Source organism: Dictyostelium discoideum (assembly GCF_000004695.1).
Source record: "Dictyostelium discoideum AX4 chromosome 3 chromosome, whole genome shotgun sequence".
Classification (NCBI taxonomy): domain Eukaryota; phylum Evosea; class Eumycetozoa; order Dictyosteliales; family Dictyosteliaceae; genus Dictyostelium; species Dictyostelium discoideum.
In genome coordinates, this window is record NC_007089.4 from 1,394,140 (window position 1) to 1,421,821 (window position 27,682).

General features: G+C 21.9%; 11 protein-coding genes across 11 annotated transcripts; 6 read left to right on the plus strand and 5 right to left on the minus strand.

Annotated features, from left to right (window-relative positions):
• Positions 1–43: 43 nt before the first annotated feature.
• Positions 44–3,449, minus strand: adprt1A (NAD+ ADP-ribosyltransferase; the record flags this gene model as incomplete). Its single annotated transcript, XM_642729.1, has 5 exons — positions 44–126; positions 272–519; positions 717–1,285; positions 1,379–3,155; positions 3,310–3,449. The coding sequence occupies 5 exons, from the start codon at positions 3,447–3,449 to the stop codon at positions 44–46; spliced, it is 2,817 nt and encodes a 938-aa protein (XP_647821.1).
• A 232-nt stretch (positions 3,450–3,681) lies between these two features.
• DDB_G0278917 (hypothetical protein) lies at positions 3,682–5,261 on the minus strand (the record flags this gene model as incomplete). Its single annotated transcript, XM_642730.1, has 4 exons — positions 3,682–3,698; positions 4,026–4,373; positions 4,531–4,656; positions 5,255–5,261. The coding sequence occupies 4 exons, from the start codon at positions 5,259–5,261 to the stop codon at positions 3,682–3,684; spliced, it is 498 nt and encodes a 165-aa protein (XP_647822.1).
• A 476-nt stretch (positions 5,262–5,737) lies between these two features.
• DDB_G0278919 (hypothetical protein) lies at positions 5,738–10,173 on the plus strand (the record flags this gene model as incomplete). Its single annotated transcript, XM_642731.1, has 3 exons — positions 5,738–7,109; positions 7,216–7,539; positions 7,631–10,173. The coding sequence occupies 3 exons, from the start codon at positions 5,738–5,740 to the stop codon at positions 10,171–10,173; spliced, it is 4,239 nt and encodes a 1,412-aa protein (XP_647823.1).
• A 107-nt stretch (positions 10,174–10,280) lies between these two features.
• DDB_G0278921 (hypothetical protein) lies at positions 10,281–13,181 on the minus strand (the record flags this gene model as incomplete). The annotated part of the gene is made up of 3 exons (XM_642732.1): positions 10,281–10,628; positions 10,697–12,846; positions 12,914–13,181. The coding sequence occupies 3 exons, from the start codon at positions 13,179–13,181 to the stop codon at positions 10,281–10,283; spliced, it is 2,766 nt and encodes a 921-aa protein (XP_647824.1).
• Positions 13,182–13,632: 451 nt separating this feature from the next.
• DDB_G0278923 (hypothetical protein) lies at positions 13,633–16,011 on the plus strand (the record flags this gene model as incomplete). The annotated part of the gene is made up of 1 exon (XM_642733.1): positions 13,633–16,011. One exon carries the CDS (start codon positions 13,633–13,635, stop codon positions 16,009–16,011), a length of 2,379 nt encoding a protein of 792 aa, XP_647825.1.
• Positions 16,012–16,231: 220 nt separating this feature from the next.
• On the plus strand, positions 16,232–18,323 carry DDB_G0278925 (hypothetical protein; the record flags this gene model as incomplete). The annotated part of the gene is made up of 4 exons (XM_642734.1): positions 16,232–16,346; positions 16,456–16,565; positions 16,649–17,628; positions 17,711–18,323. The coding sequence occupies 4 exons, from the start codon at positions 16,232–16,234 to the stop codon at positions 18,321–18,323; spliced, it is 1,818 nt and encodes a 605-aa protein (XP_647826.1).
• A 43-nt stretch (positions 18,324–18,366) lies between these two features.
• DDB_G0278961 (hypothetical protein) lies at positions 18,367–19,460 on the minus strand (the record flags this gene model as incomplete). Its single annotated transcript, XM_642735.1, has 3 exons — positions 18,367–18,814; positions 18,923–19,149; positions 19,290–19,460. The coding sequence occupies 3 exons, from the start codon at positions 19,458–19,460 to the stop codon at positions 18,367–18,369; spliced, it is 846 nt and encodes a 281-aa protein (XP_647827.1).
• A 1,268-nt stretch (positions 19,461–20,728) lies between these two features.
• DDB_G0278927 (hypothetical protein) lies at positions 20,729–22,216 on the plus strand (the record flags this gene model as incomplete). Its single annotated transcript, XM_642736.1, has 1 exon — positions 20,729–22,216. One exon carries the CDS (start codon positions 20,729–20,731, stop codon positions 22,214–22,216), a length of 1,488 nt encoding a protein of 495 aa, XP_647828.1.
• A 667-nt stretch (positions 22,217–22,883) lies between these two features.
• Positions 22,884–25,040, plus strand: usp39 (SAP DNA-binding domain-containing protein; the record flags this gene model as incomplete). The annotated part of the gene is made up of 1 exon (XM_642737.1): positions 22,884–25,040. The coding sequence occupies one exon, from the start codon at positions 22,884–22,886 to the stop codon at positions 25,038–25,040; it is 2,157 nt and encodes a 718-aa protein (XP_647829.1).
• A 1,033-nt stretch (positions 25,041–26,073) lies between these two features.
• On the minus strand, positions 26,074–26,302 carry DDB_G0278931 (hypothetical protein; the record flags this gene model as incomplete). The annotated part of the gene is made up of 2 exons (XM_642738.1): positions 26,074–26,112; positions 26,156–26,302. The coding sequence occupies 2 exons, from the start codon at positions 26,300–26,302 to the stop codon at positions 26,074–26,076; spliced, it is 186 nt and encodes a 61-aa protein (XP_647830.1).
• A 741-nt stretch (positions 26,303–27,043) lies between these two features.
• Positions 27,044–27,511, plus strand: DDB_G0278933 (hypothetical protein; the record flags this gene model as incomplete). The annotated part of the gene is made up of 1 exon (XM_642739.1): positions 27,044–27,511. One exon carries the CDS (start codon positions 27,044–27,046, stop codon positions 27,509–27,511), a length of 468 nt encoding a protein of 155 aa, XP_647831.1.
• Positions 27,512–27,682: the final 171 nt, after the last annotated feature.

Consider the following 27,682-nt stretch of genomic DNA (forward strand, 5'->3'; position numbering starts at 1 on the left):
ATACAAAAAATTTAAGGATAATTTTAAAAAATTTTATTTTATTTTATTTTCCATTGTAAACTCTTAAGATGTATTTGATTCTGACTTGTTCAATTTTATAGACAATGAATTCATTGTGAGTACATGCTTTTGTTTAGAAAAAAAAAAAAAAAAAAGAAAGGAAAAGAAAAAAAAAAAAAAAAAGAAAGGAAAGAAAAAAAAAAAAAAAAAAAAAAAGTAAGTAAATTAGAGAATGAAATGATTAAAAAATATTTTAAAAATGTAAACTTACAAGTTGAGAGACCAGTCTTTGAAATTTTACCTAATGGTACTACTAAACCATCAGAATCAGAAAGAGGATGATTACCATCTTTGTGAGGAGCAGCCATACCTAAAGCTTTTGTACTATGGAATGGATGTGGTGCCTCTTCCATATAGGTATCATGTTTCAATTCATTCATGTCACCAAGTGAAACTTCACATAATAACATAAGTGCAGTTGGACAATCACTTGATGTGAAACAATAGCTGAATGATTTACTGTAATAAAAATAAAAAAATAAAGGTAAATAATTTGATAATAATAATAATAATAAAAATAATAATAATAATAATAATAATAATAATAATAATAATAATAATAATAATAATAATAATAATAATAATAATAATAATAATAATAATGATAAAAAATAATAATAATAGTAATAATAAATAAATAAATAAATTACACTTACCTAATACAATCAGCAAAATAAATACCTTTACCAAATCTGTAACCAGTTTTTGGAGCAGATGGTGGAGCAATTCTTAATCCCTGCGAGACAATCGATACGAAATTAGTTAACCTACTACCATGCCATAAGAGTAATCTATTCTTATCTTTTGCCCAAGGAGTGAAACGTTCACTTTCATTCTCTCTCTCAAGTGAAAGAATATCTTGAACACAGATATTGGTTCTAAATTGTTTATCTTGACTATTGGCAACATAATCTACCAAGGTTTTATAAACTACACTATCTTTATCAAGTGGAGTGAGTTTGGTTTTGAGTGTAATATATTGATTTTCAATCATGTTACCCTCGAGTGATTCAGTTTGCTTCTTAAGATTAGCGGCAATATCAACATCGATAAGAGTTTCAACCAATTGCATCTTGGCTTTAATTAGGTCGACTGTATCAATTAATGGTGCAGTTTGATTACCAAAGTTATGAGGGATCAAAGTATAAAATCTAGTTGCACAATCTAAAAGTAAATTACGACTTGGATTAGCTGTGTTTAAAATGTCTTGAATTTCTGATAAAACCTTTTTAATAATAATAATAATAAAAATAGTTGGTAAATTTAAAATTATATTCAAAATAATTAAAAAAAAAAAAAAAAAAAAAAAAAAACTTACTTTATAACCTTCAATTAATTGTGATTTTTTAATTTTACCTAATGGCATTTTTTCAGTATCAACATTCATAGATTGTAATTGTTTTTTCATCATTTCAGGATCAAACATTAATTTAACTAAATCTAAAACTCTTTGTGGTAAACCTTCTTTCTTTGGTTCAATTTCTTGAGAGGTTGAAGTTGTTGTTGTTTCAGATTTCTTTCTCTTTAATACAGTTTCAACCAAGTTTTCTTCTTCCTCTTCATCATTACCATCATCTAAACTAATCATATAGTATTTACGTGGTAATTTTTTGAATTTATAACGATCTTCCCATTTTTGAGCAGTAAAGTATTCAAAACGCTCAGCAAACTCTGAAAGAGCAGACTCGTAAGAGGAGTAGGTTGTATCTTTTTGACCACCAATTTGATTGACACCAACACGACCCCATCTTAAATAGACGGTATATCTTTCTTTGCCTCTTTGTTTTAACATTTGAATTTGGTAGAATCTATTAGAGTTACTTTCAATATCCAAACTATTGAGCATAACATTCATTGCAGTATAGCCATATTTTTCATCATGATGAACATAGATTTCATAGCCACCATAATTAAAATCGTCATTAACTTTAAGAATGTTTGATCCTGGTTTTGGTTCTTTCTTTGGTACAATGGTTGGTTCTAACTCTCTCTTTTTGGATGAGGTGGTAGTGGTAGTGGTGGTTTGTCTTTTAACGACTTCAACTGGTTTGAAATATTTTTCAGTGAATAATAAAACATCATCAGCTAATTGAGATGGTGCAATAATAAATGGTTTTGAAACTAAAGTTTTTCTTAATTCAACACCTTTACCAGTTCTATTACATAAATCTTGAATCCAAGATGGTGGGAAAATTGGAATATTATCAATAGCATTTTGAACCTTTTTAGTTTTTTTAGCCTTATTAACTTCCTCTTCACTTGAAATCATTAAAGTTGCATTTAATGGATCTTCAACAACTTCACCACCATGAGATTGAACTAAAGTTTTAATTTTCGTTGGGGCAATACCTAATACTTTTTCTGCACCAGCAATTGCAACTACCATATTAACACATTCATTACCAACTGCTACTTCATCTTCATCTCTATTTGGATCTAAAGAAGATGTATCTTGAGTTTGTGCTTCTCCACTTGCATTTTCTTCAGTTTGTTGTTCCTTATCTTGCTCTTGTTCCTCCTCTTCTTCTTCTTCCTCTTCTTCTTCACCAGCATCAGTATATTTTGTAGTTGATTTTGGATAATCTTTTGAATATTTAAAAGTTGAAAGGAATTTATTTTTTGAAAGATCATCAGGAAATTGAACAGCCCATCTTTCAATTGAATCACCTTTCCAATCACATTTTGTGAAACCTGAAATCCAACCTTTACATTGATATTCGATACCATTGAAAAGTATATCGAAATTCTTACAAGTTGGACATCTACCTGGACGACCTTTTAACATCCAATCAGAGAGAGTATGAAGTAAATGAACTGGTGATACCTTATCAACATAACCTTTATTATATTGAATGATGTTTTTAATTGCTGGTCCCTTCAAGTTATCGGCAATACTATCTTTAACTTCCCATAATGCCTTTAAATATTTCTCTCTTTGTACCTCTGATGCTGATTTTGGATCATACTTTTCAGATGAAAAATAAGTTGTTTTAATTGATAATTGGTCTTCCCAACGAAGGTATTCCCAGTGAATTAAATCTGTAAATGATGGTACTTGTGGACATTTACATTTTAAATGATGCCATGATACATCCCTAATAATAATAAAAAAAAAAATAAAAAAAAAAAAAAAATAAAAAAAAAATAATAATAATAAATAGTTAGTATAAAATAAAATAGGTTTTAAAAATTATCATATAATATAAATGAATGATATCATTTGATAATTAAATAATATTAAATACAAACATTCCATCAAAGTGTTTTGATTTTGTTTTATAACCAATACGAACTGCTTCTTTATTAATACCTCTTTGACAGGTTGAACATGTTGATCTATCACTCTTTGCATATTCAATCTCATAAGGAGATGTATTTTTTGTTGCCATTTTTCTTTTGCTATTAACAATGATTAAAAAAAAAAAAATAAAGAAAAAAAAAAAAAAAATTATTTTTTTTGTTTTTTTTTTTTTCAAATTTCAAAAAAATAAAATAATAATAAAAAAAAAAAAAGATATTTCTCCGAATTTTAAGATTTCAAAAATTGTCATTATTTAAAGATATTTTTTTTTTTTTTTTTTTCAAGTAAAAAAAACTTTTTTTTTTTTTTATTTTTAATTATTATTGTTCAAAAACATCTAAAAATTTCTTAATGTACAATAAAAAAAAACTTTTTTTAATTTTTTATTAATTTATTTATAATTTAATCATATTTTGGCATTAAATTATTTTACATTTTTTTTTTTTTTTTTTTTAATTATTTTTTATAAAAAAAAGAAACTAACCAACTGAAATGAATTTCTATAATTATTTGATATTTTTCAATTTTCCTCATCTCTATTGGATCTAATAAATTATTTTGGAAATAATGAATACCATTCTTTGACATAACTTTTAAAATTGGTAAATCAGTTTCAGTGAACTATTCCTTTGGAATGTTTGATTAAAATATGTTAATTCTATACCCTCTTCTAATAAAATTCTCACTGTACACGAACAGGTACCATTATATTTCCTAATTCTTAATTCTTTTCCTTTTTGAAATGTATAAATTTTTATTTTATGTGAATTAATTTGAGTGGGAATTAAAATTAAATTAATTTCATTCTCAGCTATAGCTAAAAAATTATCATTTGAAACATCTTGAATTTCAATTTTATCATTTATAGATAAATCAATTAAATATTCACCTTTTTCAGTATTTTTAATTGGACATTTAAAATAATGATATGATTTACATTTTCTAACAATTCCATATTCTTTTTCACCAATATTCTTTAATATTCTATTATTTCTATATAATATATATGGTACTATTAAAAAAATTAATAAAACAAATATAAATAGTATTAAAATGTAAAATAAAAATGGTACTAATAATATCAATATTAATAATATTGATAACACAATTATTAATCTAAGTGTTATTCCATTTATCAATGATTTCTTTTTCTAGTGTTGGAGCTACACTTGGTTCAATAATTAAATAATCATAAACTTTTCTACAACATTGATTTTTAGCTTCTTCTAAATTTATAAACCAATCTGATTTTATTGCTTTTATTGGTAAATTTCCAATTTCTAAACTAAATTTACCTTAATATTTTTTTTTTCAAAAATTTAAAAAAAATAAATAATTAAGTAAATTTAAACAAAAAAAAAAAAAAAATAATTCAATCATATCATTATCATGTAAAAAATTTCTTTCCTTTGATTTATTTTTTCTTCTTTTTCTATTATATTTAAGAATTATTTTAAATAATGAATTTTTCTTTCAATTACAAGATTGTTTAATAGTTTTTTGAAGTCCATAATTAAAAAATGAGATGTTATATATATAGTAATAGGTTTTTTTTACATTTACCACAATAAATTTGTAATTACAAATTTTAATTTTTTTTTTTTATAAAAAAAAAAAAAAAAAAAAAAAAAAAAAAAAATTAATTTACACACAATGCGATAATTCAAAGTCCAAAAAAAAAAAAAATTCAAAAAATAATCATATAAATATAAAAATTAAATATAGTTATCAATGTTTAATTTGGAATTTAATAATGGAACCACCAACTGTTATTAACTGTCCTCTGTTCTTTTGAGTGTGAAAATAAATGAAAATCTTTTTTTGATGTTTTTGGAAATAATGTTGTGATTTTTTTTTTTTTTTTAATTAATTTAAAAACGATATGCAATTCACGAGACATTTTAGATATTTTCTGAAAAAAAATATCAACCGAAAATTAATCAATTTTTTTTTTTTTTTTTTTGTTTTTTTTTTGAAAAAAAAAATACACATCTAGATCAAAATAAAAAAGATTGGTTGCCGAAACTTTTTTTCTTTTTTTTTTAAAACAGATATTTTACACTGAGTTTTTTTTAAAAATTCGAAAAAAAATCAAAATAAATCAGTTTTTTTTATTTTTTTCTTTTTTTTTTTATTTATTATTTTTTTTTTTTTTTTTTTTTCAACCATTATTTTTAAAAATATAATAATAATAATAATAATAATAATAATAATAATAATAATAATAATAATAATAATAATAATAATAATAATAATAATAATAATAATAATAATAATAATAATAATAATAATAATAATAATAATAATAATAATAATAATAATAATAATAATAATAATAATAATAATAATAATAATAATAATAATATTAATAAAATAATGAAAATAATAAATTTAATAATATTATTTTTTATATTTTTTATAAATTTAATAAATTGCCAGTTTGAATATGATGGTATTAAAATTTATGATTTAACAGAAAAACAAACTTTAACAAATTATAAGAGTATACTAAATGTGGGATATTATTGTGGTTTTTATTTAAATTTATTAATCGTAGATGAAAGAGTTGATCAAAGTTTTTATGAAGCAACTTTTTCTTATAGTAATTTAGAGGTAATGGTTAACAGTTATAATGTACTTTATGAAAATTCAACATCAAAATTATATCAAGTATTTATTCTTTCCTCGAAAATTGGTATTATAGAATCATTATCATTACAAACTTTAATTGATGGTACAATACAATTTCAATATCCATTGGAAAATAATTTAACATGTATTGAAATTGATGTGGATAATTTAAATATAACAGTACTTCAAAATAATAATAATTTCGATTGGAATGCCTTTCAATCATTCTATGCATTCATTAAAATCCAAGGTTTAATATATCCAGTAGAAATTGTAATTGGTAATCCATTTTATATAGAACATATTTATAGTGATGTTTATAAAGTTACATTTTCAGAATATACTGGTATAGATTTAATTAAAGATGATTTATATAAAGATTGGAATATTTCATTATTTTTCACTTTTGATCAAGTTGAACCAATAAATGTTTATATTCCATCATTCTATGGTAGTAATAATAATAATAATATAAATCAAAATCAAATATTAAATTTTGAAACATTTCCAAAAGATACTTTAAATGTCATACAATGTATGGGTGAAAGGTATGGACCATTATTCAAGTTTACTTTAACTTCTCCAAATATAAAGAGACCATTACAATTTATAGATCAAAATTTTGCTTATCCAAATTTAATATCATCATTGGGTGGTGATAATTATTTTCAATATATTGGTTATTTCAATACTATGTATGCAAATTATATTTCAGCTACAAATTATACATTTAAAGTTCAAAATAATGATAAAATCCAAGATTTCAATACAACTCCTTTAATGATTAAAGATAAATTTACTGGATCTACTAGTTTTCCAATGCATATAGATCCTCCAACTTATTTTATAAATGGACCAAATCTTTTAGTGGTTTCTATTAATGGTATAAATACAGCACAATATGGTTTGGGATTATTTCATTATCAATATGCTGAAAAAGATATTTACCCAAATGCACCATTTGGTTTTTCACTTGGTAATAATTTAAATTTTAATTATAATGTATCTTTACCATTCAATTATTTAACTGTATTAAATGACTTTCATCCAAATCTAATATTTCAAGAATATTCAAATTTACAAACTTCAATTGAAGTTTATGATCTTCAAAGAAGAAGTAAATATTATATTTAAACTTTATTTGTATATACATATTACAACAAATTGAATATCAAATAACATAACAATATTAATAATTATTAATTTTATTTAAATATCTATAGATTTAACTCTTAAAATTCAATCAATTGATTCTTTAGAACTTATTCATTTATATGATTCATTTTTTTTAGTTAGAATTTCTATAATTTCACCAAATGGATTATTTAAAATTGTAATAGATGATAGTATTGAATTTAAATCTTTAGAATATTTAGTTTCTGGTACTATATATAATGGAAACTATGAATTTAAAATGAATTTATTTGGATCTTATCTCAAATTTGTTTTATATGATAATGTTGAATTTTCACAAACTTTTTATGAAGGTGATTATTATTCAATTAATCCTATTAAAAGAATTATTTTACCAGATTTAATTAGTAATGGTAGGTTTTTTTTTAAAAATCTAATTTATTTTATTAAAAAATTTTTTTTTTTTAATTAACATATTAATCATTATTCAACCCATATATATAGTTAATTTTGATATTTATAAAATTGAAAATTTTAAATTTTTAAAAATTGATAATCCAATTGATATTACAAATAAATCAATATCAAATAGATTATATTTTAATTATTCAAATATTGATAATGTTAATAGACCAATTGGGTTTATATTATTGGATCCATTATCATTTGATACAGTTAATCCATTTTTATCCAATAAAATTTATTATGCGAAATGGGTAAAAGAAATTGGATTATTTGTAGTTGATTTTATAATACCTGCAAATACTCAACCAGGTTTATTACCATGGATGTTATATTTTAATTACAATGTTCAATTATTTAGCTCAAATTTACCATTGGAAAGTCAATATCAATTGAATGTAACTTCAGACAATGTAGATTTATATGGTCCAATCTTTTCAAAGATTCAAAAATACCCAGGAAATGGTGATTCAGGTGTTGGCTGGGATATTACAATCTCTGATCCAATTAATGGCTTCACCAATGGATTTATAGTTGTAATGGGGTCAATTGATAATTCAATTTATAATATTTCAATTGGATCACCAGTTAGAGGTACCCCTGGTATTCAATCATTTGACTATAGTTTAACAATTATTAAACCTGGTGAATCATGTATCAATCAAGATTATGTTATTACTCAAGTGATTTTATATGATTCTATGGGTGTAAATTCAACATTTTCAATACAAACTCTCTATCCAAATCCTATTAAGAATCCTTTTATAAATTATTTAGATGACATTTCAATCAATAGTTTTACTACAACACGTTGTAATTCATTAGATAATACACCACCATCTATTTCAAGTTTTGTAGTTTCAAGAGAATCAATTGACCTTTTTCAATCAAATAGAATTGTTGAATTTAATTTTACAATTACAGATGGTGAAAGTGGTATTAAAATAAACTCTCAACATCCAAAAATTTATCTAACTAGCAAAGATTTAACAATTTTAGAATGTCAAACAAATATTTCAACCATTATAAGTTTATATACTGTTTCCTATTATTGCAGTATTGAATTACCATTTAAAGGTAGTGATAGTGGTTATATAATTTCAATTTATGGTTTATTAAATAATGGTGGATCTTATAAAGGTTATTCTTCAGATGAACTAAATAGTTTAAATTTACCTTGGTATATTGATGTAATGAATTCAATTAATAATAATCCAGTACCCATAATTACCAATACTAGCTCAATCACTATTTATGGTGGTGATTTATGGGTATTTGGTTTTGGATTTAATAACAGTCAAACGATTACAGTTGAAATCAATTCAAAACAAATTACAATACCAACAAATTCAATTACTTGTTATAACACTGCATTATTAATTTCAAATTTACGACCAACAAATAATTCATTCACCATTAAAGTTGAAAATTCAAATACTTGGGTAGTTTTTCCAATTAATTATAATTTACCACCTATAGTTGAAATTACTTCCTCTTCAGAATCTACTTCTTCTTCCTCCTCCTCCTCCTCTTCGGGTTCTGAAATCGAAGATCAATGTTCCATATTAAATTGTGGTAATAGTAGTCAAGGTTATTGTAATGTTTATTCATGTATTTGTTATAACCCATGGTCTGGAAAAGATTGCACTCAAAAACAAATTGTTATTTCACCTCCAACTATAAATACTACAGATCCAACATCTAATATTCCAACTTTAGATAATAATAATATTTTATATAATTCATTAATTTCTATTGTATCACTTAGAGAATTGGATTTCAATGGAAAGAGTATTAAATCATTTACATTTGATAATAAATGGTTATTAACAGAATTAGGTAAAAACAAGAATCAATACTATACAAATATTACAACATCCTCACTGTCAACTCCAAATTTAATGGTTACAACCAATATTACAGTAACATTGGAATGGTTTACTGAATTAACCAGTGTTATTTTTGCTAAAAAAAATCTAACAATGAATCCATTTTCTGTTAAATATACAATAGAAATTTCTAAATATGCATTTTCTGGCCAATTAAATCAACTTGAATTGGTAATGTCCGCTTTATTTGGATCTTCAAAAACTAAAGACGTTTGTGCATCTCAAGAATTTATAAGCGAAAATGAAAATGATTATTTAAAAATTCAAATTCAAGATCATTCTTTAAATGGTAGATTTATTAAACGTGCATATATTGATTCAAAAGTAGCAACTGTTTCAAATGTACTTTTAGATTCTTCTATGAATAAAATTGAACAATCCAATGAAATATCACCAAACCAAGTTCAATCTTTTGTTGGAATTATAATACCAATTTACAGTTTTAAAGCATTGATCGACCCTGATTTTAGCGTTTTATTAGATAGTAATGAAAATACAAATGAAAATAATTCAAATTCTGTTTGTACTAGTGGTTCATCTGGTTTATCAAATTCTCAATTAGCTGGTATAGTTATTGGATCCTTTGGTTTTGCATCTGTTATTGCAATTTCAATTGCTTACTATTTTTATAAAAAGAGAAAAAATCAAAATTTCATTAAAAATGTTCAAACTAAATTAAAACCAATGAACCAATAATAATAATAATAATTTGGTGAATAAAAATGGTTTTTATCGATAATAATTAAATAAATAAAAGCACACACACATGAATTTTTTATAAGGATAAATAAAATTTTATTATATTATTTTTCAAATTGTTCTTCAAAAGGTTCAATAATATATTCGTTTTTTAAACCATCACACAATTTTAATGCGAAACAGATATATCTTACATGTGTGAGTGGACGAAACCTGGCAATTGGTTTATCATCTAAATGAATATTTCCTTTTGTTCTAAAACTTAAAGGAATATCATATTCTTCTTTATCAGTAAAAATACATAATTTTGAGTGAAAATATTGACCATAAGGGCAAACACAACCGTTAAATTTTTGGGATTCGATAGAAATTGGAACATAGATAATGATGTTGCCTCTGTCTTGAACCCAAAATACAAGCTCTTTTTTTCCCTTTATCTCCAAATCACACACCTAAATAATAATAATAAAGTTAATAGGTATTTAAAAAAATTGATTTTCGTATATATGTACATATTTACTTTTATAAAAGGTGGTAAAATAGTTTTGAGAGACTTTTTGATGATATTGGTTTTGAGCATTGGTGTTTCTGAAAGATCAATTTTATTATCCATTTCTAAACAATGAGGAATTTTAGGAAAAGTTTTATCATTTAAAAGAAATTTATCATTATCTCTTTTTGCAAAAATGTATTCGATTTGTCTTTCATCATTGTATGATTTTGAGTGTATAGGTATTAAAATCTCTTCATCTTCAATTAATATATTTAATAAATCAATTAAAATTTTTTGATTTGAATTTAAATTTGAATTTGAATTTGAATGTGAATTTGAATATGAATTTAAATTTGGATTTGGATTTGAATTTGAATTTGAATTTAAATTTAAATTTGACTTTGGGTTTGGGTTTGAATTTGGGTTTGAATTTGGGTTTGAATTTGAATATAGATTTAAATTTAAATTTAAATTTGAATTTGAATTTAAATTTAAATTTAAATAATTAAATACATTTTTTATTTTTTCCTTTTTATCATGATTGATGGTATCATAATTATTAAAAAAATCATAATAAATTGATTTAAGATTAGAAATATCATATCCTTTTCTATCATCGCCAATATTTGAATATCCATAATCTATTATACTTAATGAACCATCTTCCTTTATAAGTATATTTGCTGCATGAAGATCTCTGTGTTGAATTTCAAATATATTCATCTCCATTAGATAAATTACTAAATCCATAAATATTTTTTTTGTTAATTTTGTTTTGTCATATTTCTCTAATTCAGTTCCATCTACTTTTTCCATAACAATCATATTAATTCCAATACCTACTATACTTGGAGTATTATTAATCTGAAATTCATTAATTAATAAATGACTAACTGTTTCATTTAAAAAGCATTCATCAATTAAATCAGATTTAATCAAATTATCAGAGTTTCTATTGTCATCACCACTACTACCATCACTATTGTTATTATTATTACTATTATTATTATTATTATTATTATTATTATTATTATTATTATTATTATTATTATTATTATTATTATTATTATTATTATTATTATTATTATTATTATTATTATTATTATTATTATTATTATTATTATTATTATTATTATTATTATTATTATTATTACTATCGTTATTACTATTACTATCGCTATTCCCATTGCTATTGCTATTATTGCCACCATTGTCAGAACTACCAAAACTCCATTCACTAGAACCTGTGCTATTAATAGTTGCAGTGCTGATTATGCCATTAAAATATGAATTCGGGAATTTTACAACAACTTTCATACTACCAATTGTTCCAGATTTAACTATACCATTCATTCCATTACTCTGTAGAGCATCAAATTGTATTTCATTAATATCAAATGGATTCGAAATCAATTCATCTATGCTTAAGAATTTTCTTTTCGTCATTTTGATTGTTTGCTTGGTTAATTTTATCTTATCATTTATTTTTGTTACCCAATCATTATAGTTATGCGCTTTTTCTGTTTGGGTCTGATTGGCCACTTGATCCATATATTGTTCAACAGTTTGTGAGATTTGATTATTACTTGGTCCAATAAAGTGATACATATTTAGTAGATTTTGTCTTGTTTCCATCTTTAAACTCTCCTCAACTTTTTTAAAACCAGAAATTGTTGTATCTTTTAGTGAAAAATATTCATGTTCATAATATTGTTTTTCTTTGGTCTTGCTCTCCATTATAAATGCTGTATACAAATGATCTAATGCTTTTTGTTTATTTGATTCTAATATATATCTACCATAATAAAAGTATGCCCTATTATTTAGAGGGTTATAAATACAAGATTTTAAACTTGATTCAATTGCTTTCGGACCATTATTTAATTTTGAATATAGGATTGCTAAATTTAAAGAATTTTTTGATATTAAATGAAATGATAAACTTTTAAAAGGAGACTTTTCAATTTGATTATAACATTTTAATGCATTTCCATAGTCCTTATTTTTATAATATTCAATCCCCTTTCTATTCAATTTAATATGTTGATCATTCAAATAATGTTGGCCATTATAATTAAAATTTTTAATATCATCTTCTTTGAAACGCAAATTTAGCAAAATTACTTTAAATTTTTCGATTAAGTCATCATAATTTTTATTAGGTGTTAAAAAATTAACTAATATTCATTTTTTAAATAAAAACAATTAATATTAAATAAAAAAAATAATAATTTCAATGTGTACCAGATGGTAAGAGATTACATTGATTTTTGATGTCTTTAATAAAATTTAAAGATTCTTTTATTTCTTCTGAATAGCTAGGATTATTAATTCTGCTATCAATCATTTGGTTTAATTCGTCAAAGTTTGTTGTGTTTAATTCACCATCATGGGTTGTGTTAAGTTTTGCTTTTGCTATTAGCAAAAGATTCCAAATTTTATATTTAAAATCAATTGGAATCCTTTCAATTCTTAGGGATCTTTGGAAATAGGTTTTATTATCATTCACCATTTTGTTTTTATGAGTTTTGTTTTTTATAAAAATAAAAAAAAAAAAAAGTAAAAAAATAAGAAAATAAAAATTTCATTTTCAAAAAATTTAATAAAAAAAAAAATATTATTATTTTTTGTTAAATAAATAAAATAAATTTATTTATTTATTTTTTTATTTTTTATATTTTTATTTATATTAATTTTTGTCCAATTTAATTTATAAATATTAAACTATATAAAATTAAAAAAAAATGAAACATTTGATATAATAATGATTTTCATCTCCATTCTTGTTTTTTAATTTAATTTTTCACTTATGGAATTGATGATTTCTCAAATTAAAAAAAAAAAAAAAGGAATTTTTTTTTTTTTTTTTTTTTTTTTTTAATTTTTTTATTAAATTAAAAATTTGTGTGATTTTCACATGGTTTAAATTATCCTTCAACAAAATAAATAAAATAAAATAAATAATGATAAAAATAATATTATTAATTTTATTAATAACAATAATAAAATTAATTAATTGTATAGAAGTTGAAGGAAATTCAAATGATAAACAACTATTATTATTAGATAATAAATACCGAGAGAAGGAACCAATTGGATTAGAGAATATATTATTTGCAAATAATGAAGATGTAATTAATAGAGGATTGGGTAAATTAAAAGATCAGGGTATTATTTGCAAGGGTGGTAATAAAGTTGAATTAGATATCGTTTGGGAATCACAATTAGCAAGTACGATTTCAAATACACCTTTAATAGTTGATTTATTCGGTACAGGTGATAAACAAATTATTTACACCAATTCTCATACGTACATCGACGTTATCAATGGTATCGATGGTGATAGATTAATTAATGGTGGTGGTGGATGGCCATACATTTTACCATACTCATCATTTTCAACAAGTCCATTAGTTTATGATATTGATGGTAATGGTGATTTAGATATAATGGTGGCAACAACAGATGCAGAGATATTATTCATAGATTCGAAGAAAGCAGTAGCGATTAAAGAGAAAACTCTTAAAGTACCACCATTAAAAGTTAAAAAGTTGTGGTATGATGGATTAGATGATAAACATGTTGATGCATCATTTTCACTCTACAATAAAGATAATCAAAAATATCAAATTCAAAAACAAATTAAAGATAATCAAGAATTTGAAGAAATTCAAAAAAAAGAATATCAAATTAATGGTGGTAATGATAATAGTAAATTTCAAATTTTAAAACAAATTAGTTTAGATATTGAAAATGATCCACTTTATTCGGTATTATATGATAAATATTTACAAGATAATAAGTGGTTTTCAAGAAAGACAAGTGAATATATTTGGGTTGATAGTCATATTCTATCTACACCAGTGATTGCAGATATTGATGGTGATGGTATTAATGAATTGGTGGTGTCAGTATCTTATTATTATGACCCTGAGAAATATGAGAATCCACATTATAAGAGTCAATTAGATGATGGTGTACAAGTTGAAAATTATGTGGCAGGTGGTATATCAGTATTTAATTTAGCAACTGGTGAAATTAAATGGCAAACTCATTTAGATTTAACCACTGATAAAACTGATTTCAAAGGATTAGTATATGGTTCACCAACAGTTGTAGATTTAAATAATGATGGTAAATTAGAGATTATCATTGGTACTGCATTGGGATTCCTCTACGTTTTAGATTACCAAGGTGTACCATTAACTGGAAATTATCCATTAGTATTGGAATCAATATTCACTCAAATCGTAACTGAAGATTTAGATTCTGATGGTAGATTAGAGTTAATAGTAATCGATACTAAAGGAAATGTAGTTTGTTTCAATTCAGACGGTGATGAAATTTGGAGTCAACAAGTCACCGGTAAAACCGAATTCCCACCTTCAATTGGTGATTTAGATGGTGATGGTATATTGGATGTAGTTATGTCAACCTTTACAACTGGTATTTTCGCATGGAATGGTAAAACTGGTAAACCTTTACAAGGTTATCCATTAAAATTCGAACCTTCAATCATCTCACCTTTACTATTATTAGAAACCAATGATAATAATGGTGGTTTAACAATATTCGTTCATGCAAATGATGGCATATTATATTCAATCAATGATAATGGTAAATGTATTGGTAGGTTGGATATTGGTGATTTTTCAATTACTAAAATCTTAACAAATGATTTAACAGCAGATGGTAATTTAAATTTACTTTTATCAACGTTTGATCAAAAAGTTTATTGTTTATCAATAACCAGTGGTGGTGGTAATGTTAAATTTAATCCATTAAAAGTTGAAAATTCTTATAACATAAATGGTAATAAATTTTCAAGTTATTCAAAATCAACACCAATGGGAGTATTAATTACTCAACCAACAACAACAACAACCAGTGGTAGTGGTGGTATTGATTTACATTATAATTTTCAATATTCAAGAAATAGTATTGATATTTCTGGATCAGATTTTAATTTAGAAATTTTAATATTAGATCAAAAGAATATAAGTTTATCAACAATTGAAATTAAAAAAAAGTATACAATTTCAGTTTATTTTGGTGAAATTAGATTAAAGAAAGAGATTTATTATTCAACAGGTTTAAAACAATTATTAATTACAATACCACCATCAGTTAGTAGAAGTGATGTTAAATTGTTAATTGTAAAACTAGAGAATATCAATTCACAAATTTATCAAGATTCAATTCCAATATCTTTTAATTTTTATTTTTATAGATTTTTAAAATTCCTTATAATTTTACCAATTTTAATATCAACAATTTTATTATTAATTTATCAATCAAATAATTCAAAATCAAAAAATATTAAAAAAAATAGTTTATTATAATTAAAAAAAAAAATATAAAAATAAAAAAAAAAATAAAAAAAAATAATAAAAAATAAAAAATTTCGTTCGTTTTTTTCAAAAAACTGATGAAAGTTAAAGCACTACGGTAAAAATCTTTTTTTTTTTTTTTAATTTTATTTTTTTTTTTTTTCATTTTCGAGTTTTTTTTTTTTTTTTTTTTTTTTTAATTATTTCGAAAACAAATAATCAAAATAATAAAATGATTAGAGGATTATATAAATCATTTTCAAAATCATCATCATCATTATCAATTTGTTCATTTACAAATGAAAAGAGTAAATCTTTTTTAAATGCTGTTGTATCTCAATCATCAAGTATGTAAAAAAAAAAAATAAAAAAAAAATAATTTAAATTTATTTATACTCAAAATATTAATAATTCAAAATAAAAAAAAAAAAATAAAAAAAAAAAAATAAATAATAGGAAACTATTGTACAACTAATGGAGAAGAAAAACCAAAATTAAGACATGTTTTAAAAAAGTTTTATTTAATGATTCATCCAGATACATTAACTCAATATCCAAATGAAAAGGTAAATAATTATTTATATTTATATTTTTTATTATTATTATTATTAATAATATTTAAAATTTTTTTTTTTTATTTTTTTTTTAGCATGTTAATTCAAATAGTATGAAAGCACTTATGTCAATTGTTGATGAATATAAAAAAAGACCAACACCAGATTCACAAACAAAAAGAAATGTTCAAAAATTAACTTTTTATGTACCAGAAGATAAAATATCAGGTGAAGAAGCACCAACATCAATTGGTGATCGTAAATTTAAAATTATTGAATCAGAATTTTGTCAATATTCAAATAATCCAAATCATATTCCAAATCAAATTAGATTATTATTTGAACAATGTAAATTACCAACTAATTTCCTTACAGAGATTGATAATGTTGATAATGTAATTCAACCAACAATCGATGGATCATTACAAAATTTCATTTTAGATAATAAACATTACATTAAAAAAAAATTACAAATTTCAGAGAAACATAAATCTGAACTAGACGCATTGGTACGTAAAATCAAGAGAGATTTAAGAGTGGGTGTTACAATTGAAACCAATCCAGTTGACTCATCATTCACATTCCAAGAGAATTATCATGCATTATTACACTTTCAAAATGTTGTTAAAGAGTGGAAAGACAAAGTGGCAGCTGACGCCAAAGACGGCTCAGAAATTGTAACAAGTGGTCAATTTAAATTTAATCTTAATTACAATGACATCAATTTCACAGTACCAGAATTATGCTGTTATTTAGATCGTTCTTCACCAGATACTTGGGCTGAATATTTAAATAAATTAAATCTTTCACTTATTAAAGAGGAGAATTTAGAATTTAGAAAATCTGAAGAAGCTAAATTTAAAATAATGAAAAAAGAATCTGAAGAAGCTAGATCCAATTTCACAATACTTGAAAAATTATTAAAATGTCGTTCTTTCCAATTGGCTGAACATGATGATCCATCTGAAGATCCAAATCTTTATTTAGATACAAGTAAACAAATCACTCAATCATTAGCTTTCACTTCAATGTTAATCAAAAATAAATCCAAATTAGAAAATTTAATGAAAACAAGGTAATTATTTAAATAATTATTAGAAATTAATAATTAAATATTTTCTAATTTTTTATTATATCATCATCACAATTATTATTAGATTAAAAAAAGTTAAATTTGGTAATATTGCAATTGTAGCAAATTTACATAAAAGTAAATTTTGGGTAGATATTGATGGTAATTTAAAGATTAATCCAAATGTTACATTTGAAGAATTTTGTGATATTTTAGAAAGTCAACATAAGATTGCAAATGAAAAAGATATATTATCACATAAATATGAATCAATTAGAGATTATGCTCAAGTTAGAATGGGTTTAAAGACTTTAAATGTTTTATCCGTATTCACTTACACTCATGATCATCAAAAAGTATTTGATGCATATCAAAAATTATATGATGCTGCCGATCGTCTTCGTGATCTCGATTTAAGTGGTTTCTCAATCATCATAGCTGATCATTATAATATTACAAAATCTGGAAATTTGATAATAAAATATGATTTCAATACTGAAGATTTAATTAAACAATTATCAGCTGCAACAAAAGATGTAAAAGAAGAAGAAGAAGAAGAACAACCAATTAATGAAATAAAACAACAACAACAACAACAACAACAAGAGGATATTAAAATTGATTTAACAAATATTTCAAATGTTTTAGAACAATATGAAAATCAAAGTAAATCAAATAATAATAATAAAACTTTATAAAATTAAAATTAAATAAAATTTTAAAAAAATAATTTATTTTTTTTTATAATACTCTAAATGGTTTTGCTGATTGTAACCAATTATCATTTTCATAAATTACACCATTATCACCTTCAATGAAATGAAGTGTATAAGCATGACGTGAATTTGGTGATGTATTTGGTTCACTATAATGTACAACTGAGCCATCCAATAGAATGATATCACCTTTTTTACATTCCAATGCAACGAAATCAGATTTATTATATTGTTTATCTTCTGCTAATTTAATGAATGAACAACCACTTTCACTATTTGGATCTGTAATGAATCTTCTTGTAATTCCCTCTGTATGTGATCCTGGTAATCCACGAAGACATCCATTCTCTATTGTTGAATCTTCAAATGCAAACCAAATTGCATGTGTTGTTAATGGTGTTGTATGAAGGAATGTACTATCTTGATGAATATCAACTTCACCACCAATCTTTTGATTCTTGAAAATATACATACTTTGAACTAAAATAATTTTTTTTTTTTTTTTTTTTTTAATTGACTGATTAAATAATTGTAATTTTTGAGAAAAAAAAAAAAAAAAAAAAAACAATTATTAAATATACATACCACTTAATGCTTTATTATAAATTCCCAAAGAATAAATTAAATCATGTATTTTTTGAGAGTATGAAAATTCTTCAAATTTTGGATTTAAGTCATGCAATGCATGTCCTACTTTATTAAATGCCATATCTTTTGGTACTATTAATTTACCATCTTCTATTGATCCTTTCTCAAAGAAATATCTAATTTTATCACCACTACCTAAAAAATAATCATCCACTTTTCTCTATTATTATTATTATTATTATTATTATTATTATTATTATTATTATTATTATTATTATTATTATTATTATTATTATTAGAAAATAGTTAATTTTCATATGTTTTTATTTTTAATATTTTAATTAAGTAATAAATACAAACTTCTTGTTCTGATGTTGTAAAAATTGAAATTGTTGATGGTGTGTCTAATTCATCAATTAATTTTTTCATTTCACCTCTAACTATATCAATCTCCTCAGTGGTATTGAAATTTCTTATTATTAAAAATCCATCTTTTTTATATTGTGCAACTTGTTCTTCTGTTAACTTCATTTATTAATTCTATTTAGACTAAAACTTTTTTTTTTTTAATGAAAAAAAAAAAAAAAAAAAAGATTAAAAAAAAAGTTTTTTTATTTTTTATTTTTTTTTTAATTTTATTTTTTAATATATTATAACCCCACCCTTTTTATTTTTCATAATAATTTTTATTTTAAAAAATCCTTTTTAAATTGATTTAGTTTTTTTATTTTTAAAATATGGATTTTGTAAATATAGAACACTCAAAAACAATCAAATCACTATTTTTTTTTTTTTTTTATTATAAAATATATTCCCTCCTGTTTTTCCAAAAAAAAAAAAAAAATATTGATTTTATAGGTTTCATTTAAATCAAAAATAAAATAAAAAAAATAATTAAAAAAGGAAAAACATTTTGTTTATATTTTTTTATTATTTTTTTTATATTTTTTTCCATATTTGTGGGGTTGGGGTTCATTGATTTTTAAAAATTATTCATTTATTAATGTGTTTACCTAATAATTATTTTATTTTATTTTATTTTTTTTTATTATTTTTTTTTTTTTTTTTTTTTTTTTTAATAACAGATAAACAGATTTTTTTAAAATAATATTTTTAACCATACCACACTCACACTAAAAAAATTTACATATTTATATATATACATAAATTTATTATATATAAATATTTTAAATAAAAACACAAGGTAATAATTATTCTTTATTTGTCATTTTTTTTTTACTATTACTATTATTTTGTTTAAATAAAATATCAATAAATTTATCATTTATTTCAGTTCTATACCACTACTATTACCATGTGGTATTTATAGCATAATTAATCAATAATTTTTTAACTTTTTATTTTATTGATCAACTATTTTTTAATACTAACTTTATTTATTTTATTTTATTTTATTATTTTAAAATGGATTATTTTGGGGTTATTGTTTTTAATATAGCGAACCAAATAAAGGTATAGATATCATCATGTTAAAATAGTGAACCATCCACACAAATAAATACACATTTTTATAGGTTTTTGTAATAATTTTTATATTATTTATTTTATTTTTTTTTATTTTTATTTTTTTTTTTTTTTCAAAATTTTATTTATTTGTTTTTATTATTTTTTATTTTATCATTTTAAATAAAAAACCAAAGTTACTTGTAATATAACCAAATTTTCATACATAAACAAAAAATAAAAAAATAAAATAAATTAAAATAAAATAAAAAAGTCTAATATTTACACTTTTATTTTTTTAGTTTTAAAAAAAAAAAAAATAAAAATATAAAAAAATGGCAACTCTTCAACTTCCACAACATTTTCAAACTACAATAAATAATAATAATGCAAATAATATAAACATTTCAAAAAGTTTACCACAATCACCAATTACAACTACAAGAAATCAATATTATTTTTACTCGAAATCACAACATAACTCACCATGTATATTATCACAAATCCAACAAGCTAGAGAATTATTAAATACACTTGAACAACAATATAAAAATAAAAATAAATGTACAATTGAATATGATAGTAGTAGTTTAAATAGTTTAAAAGATGTTCAAAATAGTATTATAGAATTAAATAAAAATTTAAATAGTACCGAAAATAATAATAATAATAATTATAATAATAATAATAATAATAATAATAATAATAATAATAATAATAATAATAATAATAATAATAATAATAATAATAATAATAATAATATTAAGAATAATAATAATAATATTAATATATACAATAGTAATTATAGTAACAATATAAATAGTATCACCAACCACCCAACTGTAAATAATTTAAAAAGTAACGAATTACAAAATAATAATCCTTTTAACAATGTATCACCATTGATAATTAGTGAGGGAAATCCTATAATTTTAGCAAATAATTATAATTATAATAATAATAACAACAATAGTAAAGATTATATCAATAATAACGAACATGTAATTGAAATGAATACTATTTTATCGAATAATAATAATAATAATAATAATAACACAAATAATAATAATAATAATAATAGTAACAATTTGAGAAATGATGATTTTAGTGATTTAGTTGATATTGATGTGAGCGAGAATCAACCACAAACACAACAACAGCAACAGCAACAACAACAACTAGAAGAAGGAGAAGAAGAAATTACAGAAGCACAAAGAATTAGAGAAGAAAGAATTCAAGAGATTAGAATTAGAATTCAAAATGAAACTTTATTAAAGAATTTTACAAGATGGAATATTGTTTATGGTTTATTTGGTTTATTAACTGTGGTATCTACAGTTTGTATGTTTATATTAGGTTTTGTAAATACAAAAGATAATATAATTTACGCTGGAATTGGTCTTAGTACATTGGGTTTCATTGTAATCAATCATTCAATTCATATAGCCTATAGAAAATCTAGAAGAAATATTGAAAACTTTCAAGAGGAATTCATTAGAATTCATGAACAAAATATAAATGACTCTGATTTTGATCCAACTTCAATTCCTTCAAAATTAGAAAAATTAACTATTGGTATCTTGTCTTCCCCAAATTTCAATCAAATCACCCCAATATTATCCCCAATTAATTCTAAATTATTAAATAATAATAATAATAATAATAATAATAATAATAATAATAATAATAATAATAATAATAGCAATCAAAACAGTAATAATAATAATCAAAATAATAATAATAATAATAATAATCAAAATGATATTGATAATAATAATAATAATAATAATAATGATAATGGAGCCAATGTTACAACCCCTTAGAGTTTTTAGTTCATCACAACAAATAGATAACTATTTGTTATAATTACCATGGTTATAATTAAAAAAAAATAAAAAAAAATAAAACCATTTGGATATTTGGAAAACTGGAAAATTAAGTTTTTTTTTTTTTTTTTTTTGATTCGGAAATGCAATTGTTAGTTGCTTCTCCTTTGGACCTTAATTTTTATACAGCCTTAAGATGCTGCTTTTTTTGTTGCTTTTTTGTTTTTGTTATTGCATGTGGGGAGAAGAAAACTGATTTTTTTTTTTTTTTTTTTTTTGGCCTTCAATATGTTCAATTTATTTTTTTTATTTTTTTATTCAGTTTAAATACATTTTAATACAAATAATTTAATAAAAAAAATAATAAAAAAAAACCAAATGTTATTTTTTAATATAAATATTATATTTTTTTGATTTTAAACACTAAAAAAAACAATAATAATAAATAAATAAATAAATAACTGAAAATAAAAAAAGGTTAATTCAAAAAAATATTAATCTTGAATGATCTTCCAATTTTAAAAATTTCGACAACAGCAATAAAAAAAATAAAAAAAAATAAAAAAATAAAAATAAAAAAAAAATACCAAAAAACATCCTTTTTTTTATTATTTTTAAAATTTCATTTTTATTTACAACTATTTCATTTTTTGTAAAACTTCAAATGGATATTAATAACCTTTCAAAATTAAAAGTTCCAGAACTTAAAAAGGAATTGGAAAATAGAGGTTTCACTAAAACTGCTGGTTTATTAAAAGCGGATTTAATTGAAAAATTAAAATCTCTATTAGAGAATGAAAATAATTCAACAACAACAACAACAACAACAACAACAACAACAACAACAACCACTACAACCAATGATAAACAACCAACTCAAAGTATTATAATAAATAATGAACCACAACAAGAACAAATTCAACAAAAACAAATAAATAAAGATGAAGATGATAATGCTAATATACCACCTCCACCACCAACCAAAGAAGAATTACCACCTCCACCACCAAATAAAGCAGAATTACCACCACCTCCGCCACCACCATCTATTAATAATAATAATAATAATATAGATATTAATCAAAAGTACAATAAAATGGATATTGATATTGAAAATAAAATAATTAAAGAAGAAGTTAAAGAAATATTTAAATCAAAAGAAAGAGAAGATGAAGAAAAAGATAAAGAAAAAAAAGTTTTAAATATTTTAACTGAAAATAAAAATAATGAACAAATTATTATTAAACCAAAAGAAGATATAATTTTAACTTCAAATAATAATAATAATAATAATAATAATAATAATAATAATAATAATAATAATAATAATAATAATAATAATAATAATAATAATAACAATAGCAATAATAATGGTGAAGAAAAAAAAAGAAAAATTAATGATGACGAAAATGATGATGATGATGATGATTTTGATATTGCAACATATAAATTAAAAAAAAAACAAATTAAAACTAGAAAAGATTGTCCATATTTAGATACAGTTAATAGGGATGTATTAGATTTTGATTTTGAAAAAGTTTGTTCAGTATCATTTCATAATCATAATGTTTATGCATGTTTAGTTTGTGGTAAATATTTTCAAGGTAAAAGTCAAGATTCACATGCAAATTATCATTGTCTTCAAATGGATCATCATGTTTTTATAAATTTAAAAACTCAACAAATCTATTGTTTACCAGATGATTATGAAGTTATAGATTCATCATTGGATGATATTAAATATTTATTAAATCCAACATTTACAAATGACCAAATTAAAGAATTAGATAGAAATAGTAAACTTTCAAGAGCATTAGATGATTCAAAATATTTACCAGGTATAGTTGGTTTAAATAATATTAAAAATACTGCATATGTAAATGTAATAATTCAATCGTTGGCTAGAATACCAACAATTCGTAATTTCCTTTTAAATGTTGACAATATTAAAACAAATAAATCACCATTAGTCCTAACATTATCTGAATTGTTAAGAAAAATTTGGAATCCAAAGAATTTCAAAGCTCAAGTTTCACCTCATGAATTACTTCAAGCAATTCAAAATTCAAGTCAAAAAAGATTCAATATTCGCGAAAGTTCTGATCCTTTAGATTTTTTACCTTGGTTTTTAAATACACTTCATAAAGATTTAGGTGGTACAAAACAACCAAATTCAAGTATAATCTATAAAGCATTTAGTGGTGAAATTCAAATTACAACTGATAAACCAATTCCAAAATCAGTTGATGATGATAGTAGTGATTATGATAATGATGATGGTGAAAATAAAAAATTAAAAACCAAATATTCAAATTCAACTTCAAAACAACCATTTTTATTTTTAACATTAGATTTACCACCAAAACCAATATTTAAAGATGATCAAGATAAAAGTATTATACCTCAAATTCCATTATTTAATTTACTTTCAAAATATGATGGTACAACTGAAACTATTTTACCAAATGGTGAAATTAAAAAATATAAAATCCTCTCACTTCCAAATTATTTAATTCTATGTGTTAAAAGATTCTCTAAAAATAATTTCTTTATTGAAAAGGAACCTACAATCGTAAATTTTCCAATTAAAAATTTAGACTTAAATGATTATTTACCACCTGGCTCTCCAAAATCAAAATTCAATCTATTAGCTACCATTAAACATGAAGGTGACCCAAATAGTGGTAATTTCTCAGTTTATATCAATCATAAAGGTAATGATAAATGGTTTGAAATGCATGATTTATCAATTAAAGAAACAATGCCACAATTAATTGCAGTTTCTGAGTGTTTCTTTTTAATTTATGAAAAAATTAATTAATTATAAAATAATAAAAAATATAAAAAAAAAAAAAATAAAAATCAATTTCCAATCAATTTTAAAATTAATACATTCATTTATCTTTAAAAAATAAAAAATGATTATTATGGGGAAATTTGTTTGTGTTTTTGTTTTATTTTTATTTTTATTTTTTGGACTAATTATATTTGAAATATTAAAACTGATGAAAATAATAATTTTAATCACAATTTATACAAGACAACATAATTTTTATTTTTTGTTTCAATAACCTTCAATGTCATCCATTTTTTTTTTTTTTTTTTTTTTTTTTTTTTTTTTTTTTTTTTTTTTTTTTACCCGTTTTAATAAAAACAAATGATCAAATAATATAATCAAAAAAAAAAAAAAAAAAAAAAAAAAAAAAAATTATTTTTATTTTTGATTTAATAAAATAAAGAAAAACAACTATTCAATTTCTACTTGGATATTATCTTTAAATTAATCAATCCACTGTGTACTATCAAATTTAAAAATTTTGTTTTTTTTTTTTTTGATTCCCACATGTTTTTAAAAACAAGTGGGAATAAACATCCTTTATAATAAGGTGATTGCTACCATTATTAAAATATCTTTTTAAAAATGTTAATTTTAAAAGAAAACTATTGACTAAAATTTTGTTTAAATTCGATCGTATTGTGACGAGAAATTAAATATTATTTAAAAAAAAAAATTTTGAAAAAAATAAAAAATAAAATAAAAAACGAGTCGTTATTGTTTGGATCATCTGATTTTTTTTTTTCTAATTGTTTTTTTTTTTATTTTTAATTTTTTTTTTTTTTAAATGCTGCACATCTTTTTAACATTTTTCTAATATTTTGAATAATATAGCAAAATTTGCAAATTCGCCTTTAAATCTAATATTAACACGCACCTGACAGTTTGTGACAGGGTTTTTTTTTTTTTTTTTTTTTTTTTTATTTTTATTTGCATGAAAAATCTTTTTCCAACGAAATTGATTTGTTTTTCAAAAAAAAAAAAAGATATTTTTTTTTTCACTTGTTCGCTCTTTTGTTCAACCATTGAAAGCGAATATACTAATTACATACAAAATCTTTTTTTTTTTTTTTAAAAAAAAATTAAAAAAAAAAAAAAACGATAAAATCTTTAGGATTAAAGACATTTCCAACCACTAATATCCTCACTCTATTTTTTTGGCAAACTTTTTTTTTTAACTTTTTTATATAAAATTTGCTTTTATTATTATTATTGCTATTTGTTATTTTTTTTTTTTTTTTAATCATTTTTTTTCTTTACTTTTATCATAATCAAAAAACTCAAAGTATAATTTTGTAAAAAATTACCCACCTTGGAAATAAAAATATCTTTTACAACGCTGTGGTTTTTAAAAAGTTTTCTTTTTTTTCTATTTTTTTTATTTTCTTTTTTTTTTTTTTTTTTTTTTCAAAAATAAATCTCACACAATATCTAAAATGTTTTCTTAGCTCCATAAGCTAAAAAAATTTTTTATTAATTTTTTATTTTCATTGATTTTTTTTTTTTATTTTTTTTTTATAACATGATCGTTGATTTTTTTTTTTTTTTTTTTTTATTTTTTTTTTTTTTTTTTTTTCTTTTTCTTTTTTTTCTTTTTCTTTTTTTTCTTTTTCTTTTTTTTTATTTTTTTTTTTTTTCTCTAAATAAATAAAAATATTTTTGTATCATTACTTTTTTCTTTTTTTTTTTTTTTTTTTTTTTTTCTCCTGTAATCAATAAACAAATTTTTTTTTTTTTTTTTGAAATTCAGAATCTTTAAATATTTTTTTTTTTTTTTTTTTTTTCTAAAGCAATAGAAATATTTTCAAAATTAATTTTTTTAAAATATATGTAAATAACTACAAACATATTTTTTTTTTTTTTTTTTTCCAAAAGATTTTATTTTGTTAAATCTTTTTTTTTTTTTTTTTTTTCGATTTTTTTTCGATTTTTTTTTTTTTAATTTCAAAAAAAAGACAAAAAAATTATATTTGCAAACTTTTCCGAAAATGAATAGACTTCAACATTTGTATAAAAGAAAGAATTTAAATCAAATAAAAAGCCACAATTTTGAGAAAGGTCAATACAATCATACACAAACCCTTACACATCAATATCAAGAATATCATCAACTTCAACAACTTTACAAAAGGTACCAACAACTTCAAAACCAAAATCAGCAACACCAAATTCAAATTCAACAACAACAACAACAAAACCAACTTCTTCAAAATTCTCTCTCTCCTTTTCAACAACAACAACAACAACAACAACAACAACAACAACAACAACAACAACAACAACAACAACAACAACAACAACAACAACAACAACAACAACAACAACAACAACACCAAAATCAAAATCACTATCAAAATGAACCATATAATGTTCCACCATCAGGTAGAACGTCAACACCTCCTCAACAGCAAACCTCCAAAACATTAAACTATCAAAATCTAATAGTAATAAAGTAATAAATAAAACAAAACAATACATAAACATTATCAAATCATCAAAATGAACCACCATTTAACCATGCACCATTATCAACATCAAGAACATCAATATAGAATCATTTGATCACACAAATAGTTATCACGACAATCAAAAACAACATCAACATCAACACCAATATCAAAATCAAA